The sequence below is a fragment of the Rhipicephalus microplus genome, chromosome 7, assembly GCF_043290135.1.
Source record: "Rhipicephalus microplus isolate Deutch F79 chromosome 7, USDA_Rmic, whole genome shotgun sequence".
NCBI classification, from domain to species: Eukaryota; Metazoa; Arthropoda; class Arachnida; order Ixodida; family Ixodidae; genus Rhipicephalus; species Rhipicephalus microplus.
In genome coordinates, this window is record NC_134706.1 from 52,770,400 (window position 1) to 52,787,944 (window position 17,545).

Consider the following 17,545-nt stretch of genomic DNA (forward strand, 5'->3'; position numbering starts at 1 on the left):
TATATATATATATATATATATATATATATATATATATATATATATATATATATATATATATATATATATATACATATATATATATAGATAGATAGATAGATAGATAGATAGATAGATAGATAGATAATGTGGGGTTTGACGTCCCGAAACCACCACATGAGCGACGCCGTATAGTGAAGGGCTCCGCAATTTCGACCACCTGGGCTTCTTTAACGTGCACCCAAATCTAAGCACACGTGCCTACAACATTTCCGCCTCCATCGGAAACGCAGCTGCCGCAGCCGGGATTCAATTCCGCGACCTACGGGTCAGCGGCAGAGTAGACAGTGTACTAGTACACTGTACCTTATAGCCACCAGACCACCACGGCGGCCAAATGTTTAAAAACGCATGAAGAAGACACGGAAATACAGACAGACACACATGCATGGATAAGCACTGTGTATGTTACATACGGCGCGTGAAACATGAGATATGATAATCGCGTTCTTATCGACTGCAAAGAGCGCACATCATATAGCTTATACAAATCTTATGCATCGAAGTTGCGAAAACAACGAAATTTTCGCCCCATAGAGAAGCGACAGCCAGTGTTAACGTGATGGCGTTAAAGAGCTCATTTCGCAGAAATTCTAGCATCGGCGTGACAATCGCTGGTTGTGACAACAAAATCATCTTGTCCGTGACCTGGAAAATCGAGGAAGATGCAAATAGAATAAATGATAAAAACTTTCACTCTGAGTGGAAATCTAAGACAGTCTTAGTGGCAATCATATGTTCAACCACAGAGCCGCGCTATTGCTTGGAACTGGTTTTGAAAAAAAAAAAACACTGTATACGACTGTCATGTAGTGAAATCAGTCTCCTTAACGCATTTAGCATTACGTGACAGAAACATGGAATAGGGCCAGGCGTCAGAATGTGAAACTTGAGCAACGAGAGGGTGCACTAAAGGCCCGCCTAGTCCAAAAAGTGCTCAGACGTAGTCAATGATCATTAGATGTAAAGGCATCAACAGACTTCTAAGTAGGTTGCCTTACGCGTAGGGGTCCCTTCTCTGGTTCGCAATATATTTTCGTTGTGTGCTCCACTGGCAAGTGAGAGAAAAATATTGAGTTTCAGAGAAGGCAACGTCATTGTGCGAAGTTCGGAGAAGTGGGAGGCACAACTTGCCAGCTCGGACCCACGGTTGCAGTCAGCGCTTGTGAGTCACAAGTCGGTGGGACCCTTGATTAGGGGCCCCGACCAACATACTACCGAGTACCCTTCTACCTTCCCTCAAAATAATGTTTTGCTCCTCTACTTCTTCTGGTTCGCAAAAAGAAATATGGCGCAGTGGACCTGTCACCGTTCGGAAAACGATGGAAACCAGAAGGATGCACACGGACACAATTCGCTTCAACTATTTACTTCCGATCAAACATGGAAATGAAAAACACACAAAAAAGGTACTGACAACAATGTAACATCTCTAGCAGCTGCTTACAATTCGGCATCACTAATAAAGAATTCAAGTCATAACCCAATTTCGCTGCACGTTAAAAAAAACAATAAAGTCCTACTATACTTTCGTTGGTGGCAGTTGAGGTCCGGGATAGCCCTCGGGGCGTAGCCTGGCAAGCCACTTTTCAAGTCAAGTCAAGTCAAATTTATTTCCAACAACATCAAGTCGGAGGTCCTTAGGCGAAAACATGTCGGAGACATCTTGAGAGAGCCCAAGAACCCTTCAAGAGCTGTAGGCATTTTACAAAAATATCGCGTAATTCACTGTACATGCATAAGCAAAATAAAAGCTTAGTTCTTTTTCCTTTTAGTGAACAAAATAAACACACAATTTCACATGGGTCACAAATCTTGTACGCACATGCGCAAAATCAACAATTTTTACACAAAAGAAGAACACATGAAAAAACATGATAACATAAGATAGCTTACACCAGCGACTTGACACCAGGGACCGGAGCGTAGCCAATGTGGGTGCTGTCCAGACGGAGTAAGTGTGCGACTTGCTTTCGCCCGGGCCAAGGTTCGACTGCCTCGAGCTCTAGGTCAGCTTCGCCGAAGTATCGCGGCCCTCTCCCGAGATTCCTTCGGAGTCAATTTGCAGAAGAGGAGCCTTTCTTCCTGCCGCGCCGGTGTTTACGCTGAACTTTGCCCGGCGCCGGGACCGTGGCGCCCGCGTAGGGGGCGACTTCGTGTCTTCTGCTGTACGATACGGAAGGCCCCGCTTACGGGGACGACTCCGAATTCGCACTGTCCGGCGACGTCTTCTATTGGCGCAAATTCACTTGCAGTTTGATCAATGAACGAGGTCCACTTGAATGGGCGCACTCATGACAAGACCGCACTGGCAGCAGATATTCTACGATAGAGCTTGAAACGGCCGCAGCATTCACACAGAGTCGTTCTTATATTTACGGCATAGTAGATGCGTACACACCGAGAACCGACGCCAGGCTTGCACTTGAGAGGACGATGCGCACACGGTCTGATTACGCTATCGCGTAAACTCATGAAGGTGAAGCAGGAGCAAAGAAAAAAAAATAGCAGAATTATCGCCCTTTCCCTCTTTGAGCACGCGCATTTCCAAATAATACGCCGGAGATAAGCGACCTCAAAGTCTGAAACGGCCCCTGGAAAAGCAAAGCAGTCTCAGAGGCATGTGGTGCACATGTGCTCGGAGGGCATCAGAGAAGCTTCCTGTTTAGTTGATCCTTCACCTGAGAGCGCTGCGGACGTTAGAGATGAGAAGGCATCACCAATGTGACTGGAGGACTTGTCATGTTTATTCCCTTCTTCCTCTATGAACTCAAAAGCGAATTACATTAGAGATCGTTATCAGGGACATCTACTCCCGTATTCACAAACGCTCCTCGACTCGACTTCCACCCTTCACTTGAAAGAGTTGAGCACTGCGCCACCGCTCGGCTGAAAAAGACGCTGCGCAACTCAAGAACTGCAACAGATTATCGCTGATATGCAGTGACTTGCCGTGCCTAGAGACGGCGCTCCCATCGGCTTTCTCAAGTGAAGGCGAAGCGTCGAGTGAAGGGACGTTCTAGAATACGGGGGTTAGTGTCCATTGTTATCATCTTTTGCAATCCTCTCCCGCCCCCTCACCTCCCGTTCAATTGCACTGTTTCCAAAGTGCGGCCTGCGGATACGGCGCTTGCTTCACTGGACGGCAGTCGTTTGCTTAGCTGCTGTGACAAAGGGATGACCGGTAAGTGCACGAGTGTTGTTTTTCGTTTAGCAATATACCTCGTCAGCTGCTGCCCGCACTGACCTAACCAGGGGGAAGGAGTTAGTTTGCGCACCTGTATATGATACGCACACATACAAGCTTACATATGCGCATACGCAAAGCATGCTCGAACCCAACCCGAAAAATATTTCTGGCCACGCCCTTGGTAGCTCGCACGAACGATATTGGTACGAGCAACAAAGTTATGTGCATTTAAGACGTGACCAGAATTTCTGGAGGAATTGCGCTCAAGCATGCTTTGTTTATGAGCACATAGCGTTTGTAGTGAGCCTTGCGTACGTGTATACTGGTGGCAGCAAACTTTGAAATTCGGGGAACTTGAACCCCCGTCTACTGGCTATGCTAAGAGTCTTTGAGCCGTGGCTTATTTTTTATATTTCGTCTTGACTAAACATTGAAATATGTCATACCAGTGCGGATCAATGGTGTATGACTGCCTTTGTCATTTGGCAGGAGCAGGGTACCCGTATTCAGTGCAGCGCCGGTCCGGTTTCTGTTGTTATTGCTTCCTGATCAGCACGAAGTTTAGAAATATTGCCAATTATATATATATGTTACTCCCCAAATTAAGGTTATGTCATGCGAAATACTCGACTGATGCGTAAGTTATACCTAGAACTATTTGCGAATAGGCCGACCTGCAGATGCGGAACCAACTTGTCTAGGTATGACAGTACAACTGTGTTTGACGCGTAATTTATTTAAAAGCAGCGGAAAGTTGTGCCGTTGATGACTTAGCAATGCCGACGGCTCGATTTCTGATCTGGCTGTACGAGGCTATAGCTTACACGACGTGTCGATAGTTATGCCCTGAATAGGCATTGGATTGGGAGACACCGTTGTGACATGAACAGCCCTGCTGTCGGGTGTTATCGAACGATAGCGTAGCGCTATAGGGCGCAGCCACAAAGACCTTATTTAGCCATGTGCTTTGCGGCGGTGGGCAGGTCGCCTGGTTCGACGCTATACGAAAGAGAGGAGCTGTGCTGCTTTATTCATCTCCGGCGCTTCTAATTAAGTAAGTAAGTAATTAAGTAAGGAGTGCGTTACCAAGATGGCAAAGGCCTTATCACAAGGAGCAGCTGCTGAGCGTGCGATAACAATGCAATCTTAGCAATAGTGTTACGTAGCTGTCGTTAGAGAAAGTATTGATAGATGGCACAACCATCCCACGCGATGTTTCGGCCCACTGCTATCCTCTTTCCTGTGCTGCTTGCCTCCTCACTTCGAGCGTACGAAGCAACACCGATATTACGTTTCGTGCGGCCTTCCTGCCGGCGTGACTCACACGCCGCGACTTTCATCGCTATATTCCGCCCTCAGCCCAGCCAACCCAATAACAGAAGTCCAGTGTTCCGTTTCCCAGTAAACCAGACCTAAGAAAACATACTGCTAAAGGTGAACTAGTCAGGGTATCAGTGAGAAGGTGCCAAATACGCCGAGGTTCGACTACAGAGAAAACGCTGCAGAACAAAAGCAAGATTTCAAAGAGACTCGTTTTAATGTCAAAGAATCTCTTAAAGTAATATAACAGCTATTGTGTTTTTACATACCAAAACCACGGTCTGATTATGCAGGACGCCATGACCGAATTAGGGCTCAGGAAGGTTTCACCGCCTGTGGTTAAATAATTACAGGCCGATCAGCTTGTTCACCGTAGTGTGCAAGCTATATACAAAGGTAATTGCTAACAGAATTAAGAAAACATTAGAATTCAATCAACCAAAGAAACAAGCAGGATTTCAAACAGGGTACTCAACAATCGACCACATTCATACTATCAATCAGTTAATATAGAAATGCTCAGAATGTAATCAACCGCCCCAAAAAGCCTTCATAGATTACGAGACGGCGTTTGATTCAATAGAAATATCAGCAGTCATGCAGACACTGCGGAATCAGGGCGTCAATGAAGTATATTTATTTATTTATTTATTTATTTATTTATTTATTTATTTATTTATTTATTTATTTATTTATTTATTTATTTATTTATTTATTTATTTACAGTACCTCAAAGGCCCCAATGAAGGGTTTTACAAGAGGGGTGGGCTATTACAATCGGTTAAAGGAGTAGATGCTCGATCGCTGCTTTGAAGGTGATGATACTGGAGTGGTGCGCAACGTGAGGAGGAAGGCCATTCCAATCTTGTGCGGTCTTGACAAAGAAGGATGAAAGGAGCGCAGTGGTGTGAGCTCTTGGCGAATAAACAGCTTTCCTGTGATTGATGCGGTCTGAATGACGATGGGCTGGCTTGATGGTTGGAGTACGAGGCGATCCATGATAAAACTTGAAAAACAGGCACAGACGAGCTATACAGCGGCGTGACGAAAGGGTAGCGAGGTTAGCACGAAATTTAAGTTCGGTTACGCTTGACTGATATGAATAATCTGAAAAGATGAATCTTGCTGCTCGGCTTTGCATTGTTTCAAGTGTTTTAGTATCGTTACTCTGATGAGGGTCCCAAACAGCGCATGCGTATTCAAGTTTTGGTCTGATTAGTGTCTGATAAGCGAGTAGTTTGACAGGGGTAGGAGCTAGATGAAGGTTTCGACGCAGACAGCCAAGAGCACGGTTTGCTTCGTTAATAATGTGCGTTATGTGAAGCGACCATGTTAAATCAGAAGAAAACTGGACACCTAGATACTTGTATGTAGTTACGCATGAAATTTGAGTGTTGTTAATGAAGTGTGCTGGAGATGGGTAGCACTGTCGGCAATGGAAAGAGACTAGTGACCTTTTGTTTGCGTTAAGGGACATTAACCACGTCGTACACCAGATTTCAATTTTATGAAGATCAGATTGAAGTTCATGAACATCTGATGTGTTGTTAATTGGGCGATAAATAACACAATCATCAACGAAAAGTCTGATGTTAGAAGAAATATTATTCGGCAAGTCGTTAACATATATGAGAAAAAGCAAAGGTCCTAGAACCGTGCCTTGAGGCACGCCTGAAATGACGGGGCGTAAAGACGAAGAAAGGTTATTTGCGTAAACGAACTGCTGGCGGTTAGTTAAAAAGTCGCAAATCCAATCGAAAACTAAGGGGTCAAGGTTGAGACAAGAAAGTTTTAAGAACAAGCGTTTATGAGGAACTTTGTCAAAAGCTTTTTCGAAGTCTAAAAAGAGCGCGTCTACTTGTATATTTACATCAATGCTAGAGCTAATGTCTTTAGTAAACAGAGCTCGTTGAGTGTCACACGAAACACCTTTCTGAAAGCCATGTTGGTTTTTATGAAAGAAATGAAAAGGTGCGGGAAAGTTGACTATGTGGGAATAGATTACGTGTTCCATTATTTTAGAGCATACACTCGTGAGCGAAATAGGACGATAGTTTTTGGGTGAATACGAGTTACCTTTCTTTGGGATTGGAATGACCTTGCCTACCTTCCTGTCTTGGGGCACCACTCCAGATGAGAGGGATTGCTGAAAAATGTTAGATAAAATCACACTTGTTACAATTTTAGTGTTCTTCAATATTTTTGTGTTAATGCCATCTATACCCATTGATGAAGTAAGTTTTAACGAGTCGATTATCTTGGTAATACCATTGGCATGAAATACGATTTTCGACATGATCGGGTGGCATACAGGAAGGGCATGGGGAAGGTTACCGTCAGGTTCTATGGTGAATACAGAGCAGAAGGTTTCATTAATTACATGCGAAGTGTAGTGTTCAGGAATCGAAACATTTTGTTCGTCGCGTAGTGTAATGTTCGATGAAGGGGTAATAGATGATGGGTTAATTGTTTTCCAAAATTGCTTAGGATTTTTTCGGAGCATATCAGGTAAGGTAGAAGAATATAAAGAACGCTTGGCTTTAGCTGCGAGAGAATCAAAAAGCATTTCGGTTGCCTTGTATTTGTCCCACGCGTACTGGCTGTCTGAATATAAACATCCTGAAGAAATCTACAGGGGATCGACTACTACCATATTGCCTCATAAAGAAAACAGAGTACCAATCAAGAAGGGTGTAAGGCAGGGGAATACAATCTCCCCTATGCTATTTACCGCGTGCTTAGCGGAGATTTTCAGAGGCCTAGATTGGGAACAGTTAGGGATAAGAGTTAATGGAGAGTACTTTAGTAACCTGCGCTTCGCCGATGACATTGCATTGCTGAGTAACTCAGGGGACGAAACGCACCTTACGATTACGGAGTAGGACCAAGAGAGCAAAAAGGTGGATATTAAAATTAATCTGCAGAAAACGAAAGTAATGTACAACAACCTCGGAAGAGAGCAGTGCTTCGAGATAAGTAATAGTGCATGTCAAGTTGTAAAAGAATATGTCTACTTAGGGCAGGTAATAACCATGGAGCCGAACCACGAGATTGAAGTAACTAGAAAAATAAATGATGGGTTGTAGCACATTTGGCAAGCACTCTCAAATCTTGACAGGTAGATTGCCACTATCCCTCAACGGGAAGGTATATAAGAGCTGCATCTCGCCGGTACTTAGCTACGGAGCAGAAACCTGGAGTCTTACAAAGAGGGTTCAGCTTAAATTGAGGACGACGCAGCGAGCAATGGAAAGAAAAATTGTAGGTGTAACCTTACGAGACAAGAAGAGAGCAGAGGGGATTAGAGAACAAACGGTGGTAACGGATATAATAGTTGAAATCAAGAAGATAAAATGGACATAGGCCGGGCATGTAACGCGTAGACAGGACAACCACGGGTCATGAAGGGTAACTAACTGGATTCCCAGAGAAGGCAAGAGAGTCAGGGGCAGACAGAAGGTTAGGTGGGCAGATGAGATTAAGAAATTTGCGCGTATAAATTGGTAGCAGGAAGCACAGGACCGGGTTAACTGGTGGAGCATGGGAGAGGCCTTTGTCCGGCAGTGGACGTAGTCAGGCTGATGATGATAATGATGATGAAATCAAGGTACACGTGCCTCTGCAGAATTATCACATTCATACAAAGTGCGGCTGCCACGCCGTGGCCGGGACTGGAACCGGCGAGCTTTGGGTCGACAGTAGAGCACCAGAAGCACTACAGCGGGTGGCTTTTAGCAGAACATTCATCCGTAATGCATTCGTTTCCCATTCGTTTTCTTTTCCAGGATACTGCTATTCATGTAACAAGAGAAGGGGAAGCTGCAGTTACTGCTGTCACTGTCCAGCCCGCCACCAGGAATTTGGGACACAAGTTGAAATGAGTACCGAGGTAACTTATGCGATTGCACCCACCATTGATTAAACCGAGACGTAAACAGAAAGCGTTGAGTTAAACGTACTGAAAGGATACTTTGAAATCATGTTTGCGTTAGGGCCACTTTATTGTGAAATCGTTCGTATACCGTCATTGACGTGACGCACCCTTTATAGAAGCCACTTAACGCAGCCGGCTGCGTTAAACACTAGCAGGAGTAATACCAGTAAATGCTGCTTTTCTTTAAGTGTGCAGCGAGCCTCTGAGGCCATGGCTGCACCTGATGCGTGCCGGGTTCTTTCAGGGTGCCCAAGTGATACACTGCAAATCATTTCACACCCTTAAGGGTGGATTTTTCAAAAAATAATCCATCTTACACCTATTATTTTTGCCAAACATACCCGCATGGGTATAATTTCTGCAATTCCACCTTTTGTAGACCCGCAGGTCATGGGTTCGATTCCCAGCTGCAGCGGCTGCATTTCCGATGGAGGCGGAAATGTTGTAGGCCCGTGTACTCAGATTTGGGTGCACGTTAAAGAACCCCAGGTGGTCAAAATTTACGGAGCCCTCCACTACGGCGTCTCTCATAATCAAATGGTGGTTTTGAGACGTGAAACCCCACAAATCCACCTTTTGTACACCCATTTGTCATTTTTAGGTGTACTATAGGTGTATGTTTGCAAATTACACCCAAGGGTGTTTCCTTGAATGTTACACCTGGCTGCTCACGTTTTACTCTTCAGTGTATTGGGAGTTGATTGATTTGTGGGGTTTAACGTCCCAAAACCACTACATGATTATGAGAGACGCCGTGGTGGAGGGCTACGGAAATTTCGACCACCTGGGGTTCTTTAACGTGCACCCAAATCTGAGCACACGGGCCTACAACATTTCCGCCTCCATCGGAAATGCAGCCGTTACAGCCGGGATTTGATCCCGCGACCTGCGGGTTAGCAGCCGAGTACCTCAGCCACTAGACCACCGTGGCGGGGCATTGTGTATTGGGAGTATGCAAGTGTTGAAATACATGCGGCCTAGCTATCCACTGAAACCAACGCAATTGATTTGTTGCCATACGTAGAGGTGTCTATTTTTCTTTAGGAACTTGTCTTTTCCTTAAAATCTAGACAGTTAATACGAGCCTTTGCAAATGTCACATTACGCTGTCTGATTACAATTGTTCTCGTTGCTGAGTAATCACAATTGTTGCAGAAAGGACTCAAACCCACTGTTTCCCTGCAGTGGCGAAGAACTGAATGTGATAGAAGTAAACTGAACCTAGTAAAGCTATCAGCGTACTCTTTTGATTCTACCTCGCGTGTTAAGGTGTCACCGTGAAAGCACTCGTTTTGCAGAAATGCCGGCATTGATGTCATTGGTTATGAATGAAAAATATAGTATTGTCCATGCCCCCCCCCCCCCCCCCCCAAAGAATGTGTAAACATGCAAAGAAAATAAATAAGGAATATTTTTGGTTCGAACCAGAACAGAAGCTAGGTCTTCTGCGTGGCCACTAGGTGGTCTACCAGAGAAGCATGTCACCGTTTTTGACTGCTTCTCAAAAAAAAAAGAAAAAGAAAAAGAAGCCATATATAAAACTGTTGTAGTGGTAGGAGTCCCCTGACGGAATGTAATACTTTGCGTGGCTAAGTGTAGAAACGCACTATGCGTCAGTCATGTGAATTACGTAGCTAGTGGGTGTTTTCAGGGCCCACCTATTACAAAGCACTCATACATATTTCATCAATATCAGCCACAAAAGCATCGACAAACGAAGCAGCCCCGTATGTTTGCGTATTGCGTTATGGACGTGTGGGGCCTTTGCTTATGTGCAAAAGGATTTCTGGCGCAGTAGGCACTTATCCACTGTACTTGCGGTTGGCATTCTAGGATAATTTGTAACGACCAACGGTACCCCGTCAGTCATTTGGCTCCTATAAAGACATGGTAGAGGCATGCACTGAGAGGCTATCAATTAAGAACGCATGGAACCCGATTACCTTCTACTACAGAAGACGCGTTTCAAGCGTAATAAATCTATTAAAGCTTGACAGAGGCTTTCGCTCCATTAGACATTAAAGTAACAGCAACAGTCATCCGAAGGCGTAGCCAGACTTTTCTCTTTTTTTTCGGGGGGGGGGGGGGGCACCATCCAGATTTGAAGAGGATGCCAGGCAGGTATATTTGATCTAGTGTAATTTTGTGCTCTGTAAATGAGAAAAACAAGCCGAGGGGTCTGGTGTGCCACCCCTCGACTACCCGTTAATAGATCAACAGCCACCAGGCCGGGGTTGTCCTTGCCGACGCAGCCAAATATGGCAGGGTGGACAGGTTTCCAATATCAGTTGTTAACGCGCTTGGAAAGCTAGCGAGTGCTGCGCCTAAGTTGGCACAAAACACGGGCAGGTGGCGGAAGAGATTGGGACAGCAATGACCACACATATTTCCAGGGTATCAGGTCTACCTACAGCGACTCAGTTGGACTAATATCAGAACAATCATGGACCATTGCGCATAAATCCTTTCATGGCACCGCGACCAACCGAACGGCAGCACACCACATTTCGTGGTTCCCGGTACATGTAGACGAAGTTTCTAATGAGGAGGGGTGTAATACCTATGAGTAGGCTCACTATCTGGAGAGAACAGTAAATGTATATGAACGCCCCTTTGAGTAGGTCCGTACGCGGACTTGCTGGCCTCCCTCCATCATCGGCCTGCTACATGAATGGACGAGACCCTGTCGGCTTCTCTTTTTTCTTCTTTTGCTATCCTCTTTATGTCCCATTTCCCCTTTCTCTATTAGGCTGCACAAACTAGCGTCAAAATTTTAACCAACAGCTACTGCTACTTGTGTGCGTGCGTGTATATATGTACACCCGTATTCACAGCCTGGATCCGTGTCTACTTACTATACTATCTGGCCTACCCCGATGTGAGACGACTCTTCGCCGCATGTGACTTGGAGTGTATTTCACTAACTTCTTTGATTGCAGCATCGGATGGGCAGACAGTGCTACATTTAAACACTGCGGCACAGACGAAACCATTGAACATGTTTTATGTCAGTGTCCTCGATGCAGCGGTCCGAGGCACCCCCTCGCAACAGTGCTTGCGCGACTCGAAGACAAGCCATATTTTGAGAGGGAGTAAATCTTCCAATGCTGGAAAGACCGATCTTCACGCCTGAAAGCGACGAAAGCGCTATTGAAGTTTTTGCAAGCGACGACCCACCTCGTTAAATGCTTACGACACTCCTGTGTGCTTGTGTTCGTGTTTCTACTTCCATGCCTTCTCTCAATCCTCCCTTCTCTACTTTTCTGTCGCCCGTTGCCCCTTCCCCAGTGCAGCGTAGAAAACCAGATACTCGCTTCCCGTCAACCTCTCTGCCTTTCCTCATCACGTCTCTCTCTCTCTCTCTCTCTCTGTACATATGTAAATTCAAGAAAAAAACATTTGAGGGCTTCGGGAGGACGTTTTAGCCTTCTAACCAGACATCTCGCCCCTGGCTACTCCAGTGATGGTTGCATCTGACCAGCATGCCGACACCTAGCTTTCTCTCTCTCTCTGTACATATGTAAATTCAAGAAAAAAACATTTGAGGGCTTCGGGAGGACGTTTTAGCCTTCTAACCAGACATCTCGCTCCTGGCTACTCCAGTGATGGTTGCATCTGACCAGCATGCCGACACCTAGCTTTCTCTCTCTCTCTGTACATATGTAAATTCAAGAAAAAAACATTTGAGGGCTTCGGGAGGACGTTTTAGCCTTCTAACCAGACATCTCGCCCCTGGCTACTCCAGTGATGGTTGCATCTGACCAGCATGCCGACACCTAGCTTTCTCTCTCTCTCTGTACATATGTAAATTCAAGAAAAAAACATTTGAGGGCTTCGGGAGGACGTTTTAGCCTTCTAACCAGACATCTCGCCCCTGGCTACTCCAGTGATGGTTGCATCTGACCAGCATGCCGACACCTAGCTTTCTCTCTCTCTCTGTACATATGTAAATTCAAGAAAAAAACATTTGAGGGCTTCGGGAGGACGTTTTAGCCTTCTAACCAGACATCTCGCCCCTGGCTACTCCAGTGATGGTTGCATCTGACCAGCATGCCGACACCTAGCTTTCTCTCTCTCTCTGTACATATGTAAATTCAAGAAAAAAACATTTGAGGGCTTCGGGAGGACGTTTTAGCCTTCTAACCAGACATCTCGCCCCTGGCTACTCCAGTGATGGTTGCATCTGACCAGCATGCCGACACCTAGCTTTCTCTCTCTCTCTGTACATATGTAAATTCAAGAAAAAAACATTTGAGGGCTTCGGGAGGACGTTTTAGCCTTCTAACCAGACATCTCGCCCCTGGCTACTCCAGTGATGGTTGCATCTGACCAGCATGCCGACACCTAGCTTTCTCTCTCTCTCTGTACATATGTAAATTCAAGAAAAAAACATTTGAGGGCTTCGGGAGGACGTTTTAGCCTTCTAACCAGACATCTCGCCCCTGGCTACTCCAGTGATGGTTGCATCTGACCAGCATGCCGACACCTAGCTTTCTCTCTCTCTCTGTACATATGTAAATTCAAGAAAAAAACATTTGAGGGCTTCGGGAGGACGTTTTAGCCTTCTAACCAGACATCTCGCCCCTGGCTACTCCAGTGATGGTTGCATCTGACCAGCATGCCGACACCTAGCTTTCTCTCTCTCTCTGTACATATGTAAATTCAAGAAAAAAACATTTGAGGGCTTCGGGAGGACGTTTTAGCCTTCTAACCAGACATCTCGCCCCTGGCTACTCCAGTGATGGTTGCATCTGACCAGCATGCCGACACCTAGCTTTCTCTCTCTCTCTGTACATATGTAAATTCAAGAAAAAAACATTTGAGGGCTTCAGGAGGACGTTTTAGCCTTCTAACCAGACATCTCGCCCCTGGCTACTCCAGTGATGGTTGCATCTGACCAGCATGCCGACACCTAGCTTTCTCTCTCTCTCTGTACATATGTAAATTCAAGAAAAAAACATTTGAGGGCTTCGGGAGGACGTTTTAGCCTTCTAACCAGACATCTCGCCCCTGGCTACTCCAGTGATGGTTGCATCTGACCAGCATGCCGACACCTAGCTTTCTCTCTCTCTCTGTACATATGTAAATTCAAGAAAAAAACATTTGAGGGCTTCGGGAGGACGTTTTAGCCTTCTAACCAGACATCTCGCCCCTGGCTACTCCAGTGATGGTTGCATCTGACCAGCATGCCGACACCTAGCTTTCTCTCTCTCTCTGTACATATGTAAATTCAAGAAAAAAACATTTGAGGGCTTCGGGAGGACGTTTTAGCCTTCTAACCAGACATCTCGCCCCTGGCTACTCCAGTGATGGTTGCATCTGACCAGCATGCCGACACCTAGCTTTCTCTCTCTCTCTGTACATATGTAAATTCAAGAAAAAAACATTTGAGGGCTTCGGGAGGACGTTTTAGCCTTCTAACCAGACATCTCGCCCCTGGCTACTCCAGTGATGGTTGCATCTGACCAGCATGCCGACACCTAGCTTCACTGCAAGTGAGTACAGTCAACGAGGCAAATCACTGAGAGAGGCAGATATCAAAATTGCGGCACCACTCACATAGCGCCAGCGCCTGGCAACCTATTGCAATGGGTTATTTAGTTGACGTGATAAAAACACCATTGTTACTCGCAAATTGTGATCAATACAAACTTTGGCCAGAAAAAAAACAGGACCGTCGTCACTAAAGCCTTGTGATTGTATGAAATAGAGGCAATGCGTCGCTGAGAATTTTCGAAGCATATGCCGCAGTTCAAATCTCTCTATTAAGAAGTAGGGCATCAACATTAAACCATGCAGTCTTACGGCAAAATTGGTTATCCGATTATGTGATTAATTGGCTATTCGATTGCGAAAACCGGATAACCGGATTGACCACCGGGTATTCGGTTGGTTTTAACAATACTGTCATATTCGGATAATCGATTAATCAGGTATTCATTTTGTAATGCTAGGATAAGTATTCGTCTTTCTTGGATTCTCGTGTTTGTAGGAAACGTAGCAACCATTTTTACAAGTTCGATATGTCCTTTTATTGACCTTCTCCCATTGTTCATTTGTCTTAATGCGGGGACATTACGTGAGTCACTAGTAATAATGCCTTTTGAAAGGTAGCTAGTGGTTACCCATTCACAAACTTTCTGTTATGAATATCCGCATGGTGTGAAAGTGCATGCACAGTTAAACGAGAAGTCTTTGCATGAGCCATTAGTGATTACATCAGTAATCAATTAACGAGCTGCGCAAGTTGTGTCAGTGAGCATCTAATAGTCCTTAAATTTCGAAAAAGCTCTTAGCGAGACTAAATATTCGTTTCCGAATATTCAAATAACAGGGTGTACGTTCATTCGAACCGGATAAGCAGAATTTCCGTTTCTTTAAATCCGGATAACTGGATAACCGGCTTTAAAGGCCAGATTCGCTTTTCTACGGTTTAACCAAAAAGCCGGTTTAACGGATACTTGCAAGCCCTATTAAGAAGTTGCACCACGGTAGTGTTCATTCTGCATGTTCTCATGTTTTCTAGGTGTTTTCTCTCTCCGGGTGTCTGAATTCTGGCGACCTTGCCGACGTGGAGATCGTGGTGGACTGCTCCCACTTCCCGGGCACGAAGGCAACCTTCAAGGCCCACAAAATGATTCTGGCTGTACAGAACGAAGTGTTCAAGGCCATGTTTTACGGTGACTTTGCCAAGGAGGACCGCGTAGTCATCACTGACTTGCATCCGCAAGGCATCAGAGGCCTCTTGAGGTAAACTCTGCTGTGTTCGTGCTCTTTTCCCAGTGACTGACTGAACAAATCCAGATTTTGCACTTTCGTGGATTTTTCGCCCATCCCTGTTTCTCCTATACATCAAGTCAGCACTTCCACTCGCGTAGAACTTACGAATCTCTGATATAATTGTATCATTTGATCTGCCTGATATAGAGCCAACCATACCGTTTTGCTGCACACTCTATAAAGCTTCAGCTCGGTCCTTCTGCATGCTGTTCTTTACTTTTGATGCCATAAGACTCTATACTTCTACTACTAATATTATTATCTGGGGTTTAGCGTCTGAAATGCGCGGTTTTATTATGAAAGATGGCGTCAGTGGAGGGCTTCAACATTTTCAATTTCATCAAAAATGCAGCCGCTGCTGCCGGGATTCAATACCGCGACCATTGGGTGAGCAGACGGGCGCCATAATCACTAAACCACCTTGGTAGGGCCTATTCCAAAGTACAAAACCATCGCATTCACCACAGGCTGCATAATAATGTGTGGGAGACATTTGGCTTGCGTTACTTCAATTCATGTATTCATTATCCCCATCAACATATAGTGCTGAATTCTTGCTCGTTCCCTCCGTATGCTGGGATGGCGCTGTTGAAATACGTTCTACACTGAGGTGGCGGTCTTTTCTATGCCCAGCACGCTGAGCTTCACGCATATTATATCAAGGTTGAGGCACATTGTTGAAGCTCGCTGCTTATTCAAAGTATCTGGCAATGCAGGTACTTCTACACCGGACGCCTAGAAGTGGCTAACGGGCATCAGGCCGCATGCACCCGCACCGCGGCAGCCAAGTACCTCGTTCCGAAACTGGAGGAGAAATGCCTGTCGTACGTGAAAGGCCACATGAAGCTGGATGACGTGTGTCCTATCCTGGACTACGTTCTCATAATGGGCGAAGAAAACCTGCTTGACCACGCCAGCGCACTCATCAGTCGGGACACTCTCGGCGTGATTGGATCGTCGGCGTTTCCCCACTCCACAGAGCTCACCGTAAAATTCGTCCTCCGCCACGCGGCCAATGTCCCCGAAATATCGGTGGTAAAAGCGGTGTACACGTGGGCGTGTAGTACCAGGACTCGCGGTGTACCAGGACTCACGACGAACGATAAAGAGCTGGACATTCGCCCGCTTATGTTGCCGCTGTTTCCCGAGCTGCGATTCCTGGCGCTGACGCCGACAGAGTTCGTCGAAGGCCCCTTGGCGTGGAAAATCTTCACCGCGGACGAAGCCTTAGCTATATTGAGCAACATCGTCAAAGCAGGCTCGATGGTCATGCCGAAAGGATTTTGCCAGATCCGGCAGGCGCGCGCACCCACTCCTAAAACGTCCATGCGCACGCCCGTACGAGGCCAGGTTTCCGGCTCACGAGGGGCTAGTTCCTTAAATGTCCACCACGTGCCGCATGAAGTGCATGAAGTTGAATCCTTAATTCGGCCCGCTCGCTTATATGTCCTACGGTGATGACATTGGACGTTGCCGACCTGTACTCTTGGGCACTGCGCCGTGCTCCCGACCGGGTTGCAGAAATTGGGTGCCTTTTATCATCTCCTAACCACTACCACCACCACCGCCCACCCCTCATGGTGGGAACCAAAAAATAGCGCCCCGTGAGCCGGCCGGTGTAGAGTATGCGAATATGTTCCGGACCGGCCATGAACGGTTTTTCAGACTGAGGACTTCTGTCTTTCTTTGGCTGTTTGTGTAAACAAAAAGTCTACTCGTCAACAAAGGTGGTAGTGTAATGATCGATAGATTCACGGCTCGTCTGTGCTAGAGAATGGTACTAATCAAGATGTACACTCTTGTTAAAAATGTTCGTGTGAGCGTACTAAGCGTACAACTTGTTAAATGTTCATCGCATGTGTCATTAAATGATTGCCACGTAAGAGTTCCTATTTACTGCCTGTCAAGCGACTATAAACTGCGTTTTCAGCCACAGCCGGGTAATTGCTTCTTTTCGCTGTCCTGCTTTGACGTATTTGCGCTCTAGCCATGGAAAGGATCCACCACGCACACACAAAAAGTGAAACCATGTACAGAAGAGAAGAGAAAAAGAACACGTAAACACCGACAGAAGGCATGCCCGTGTACTGTTGTGCCCTGTCAGTGCTCGTTAAAGAAAATTCCCGGCGTGGCAAAGCATGACTGCATGCGAAGAAAGGGGGGAGGAGTCACAAGGATGCCATTGGCTGCGAAGCCAAAAATATTGGTCGTCCAAGCACCCACTAACGCAAAACAAAAGTCGGAATCATTCTGCGCTCATGTCTCGTGTGATCAGCCTCAAC

At 45.8% G+C, this 17,545-nt stretch overlaps 1 protein-coding gene across 1 annotated transcript; it reads left to right on the forward strand.

Moving 5' to 3' along the window:
- The first annotated feature begins 3,034 nt into the window (after positions 1-3,034).
- On the forward strand, positions 3,035-17,146 carry LOC119179865 (BTB/POZ domain-containing protein 6). The gene is made up of 4 exons (XM_037430988.2): positions 3,035-3,223; positions 8,335-8,438; positions 15,010-15,233; positions 15,980-17,146. Exons 1-4 carry the CDS (start codon positions 3,217-3,219, stop codon positions 16,719-16,721), a joined length of 1,077 nt encoding a protein of 358 aa, XP_037286885.2. The 5' UTR covers positions 3,035-3,216; the 3' UTR covers positions 16,722-17,146.
- Positions 17,147-17,545: the final 399 nt, after the last annotated feature.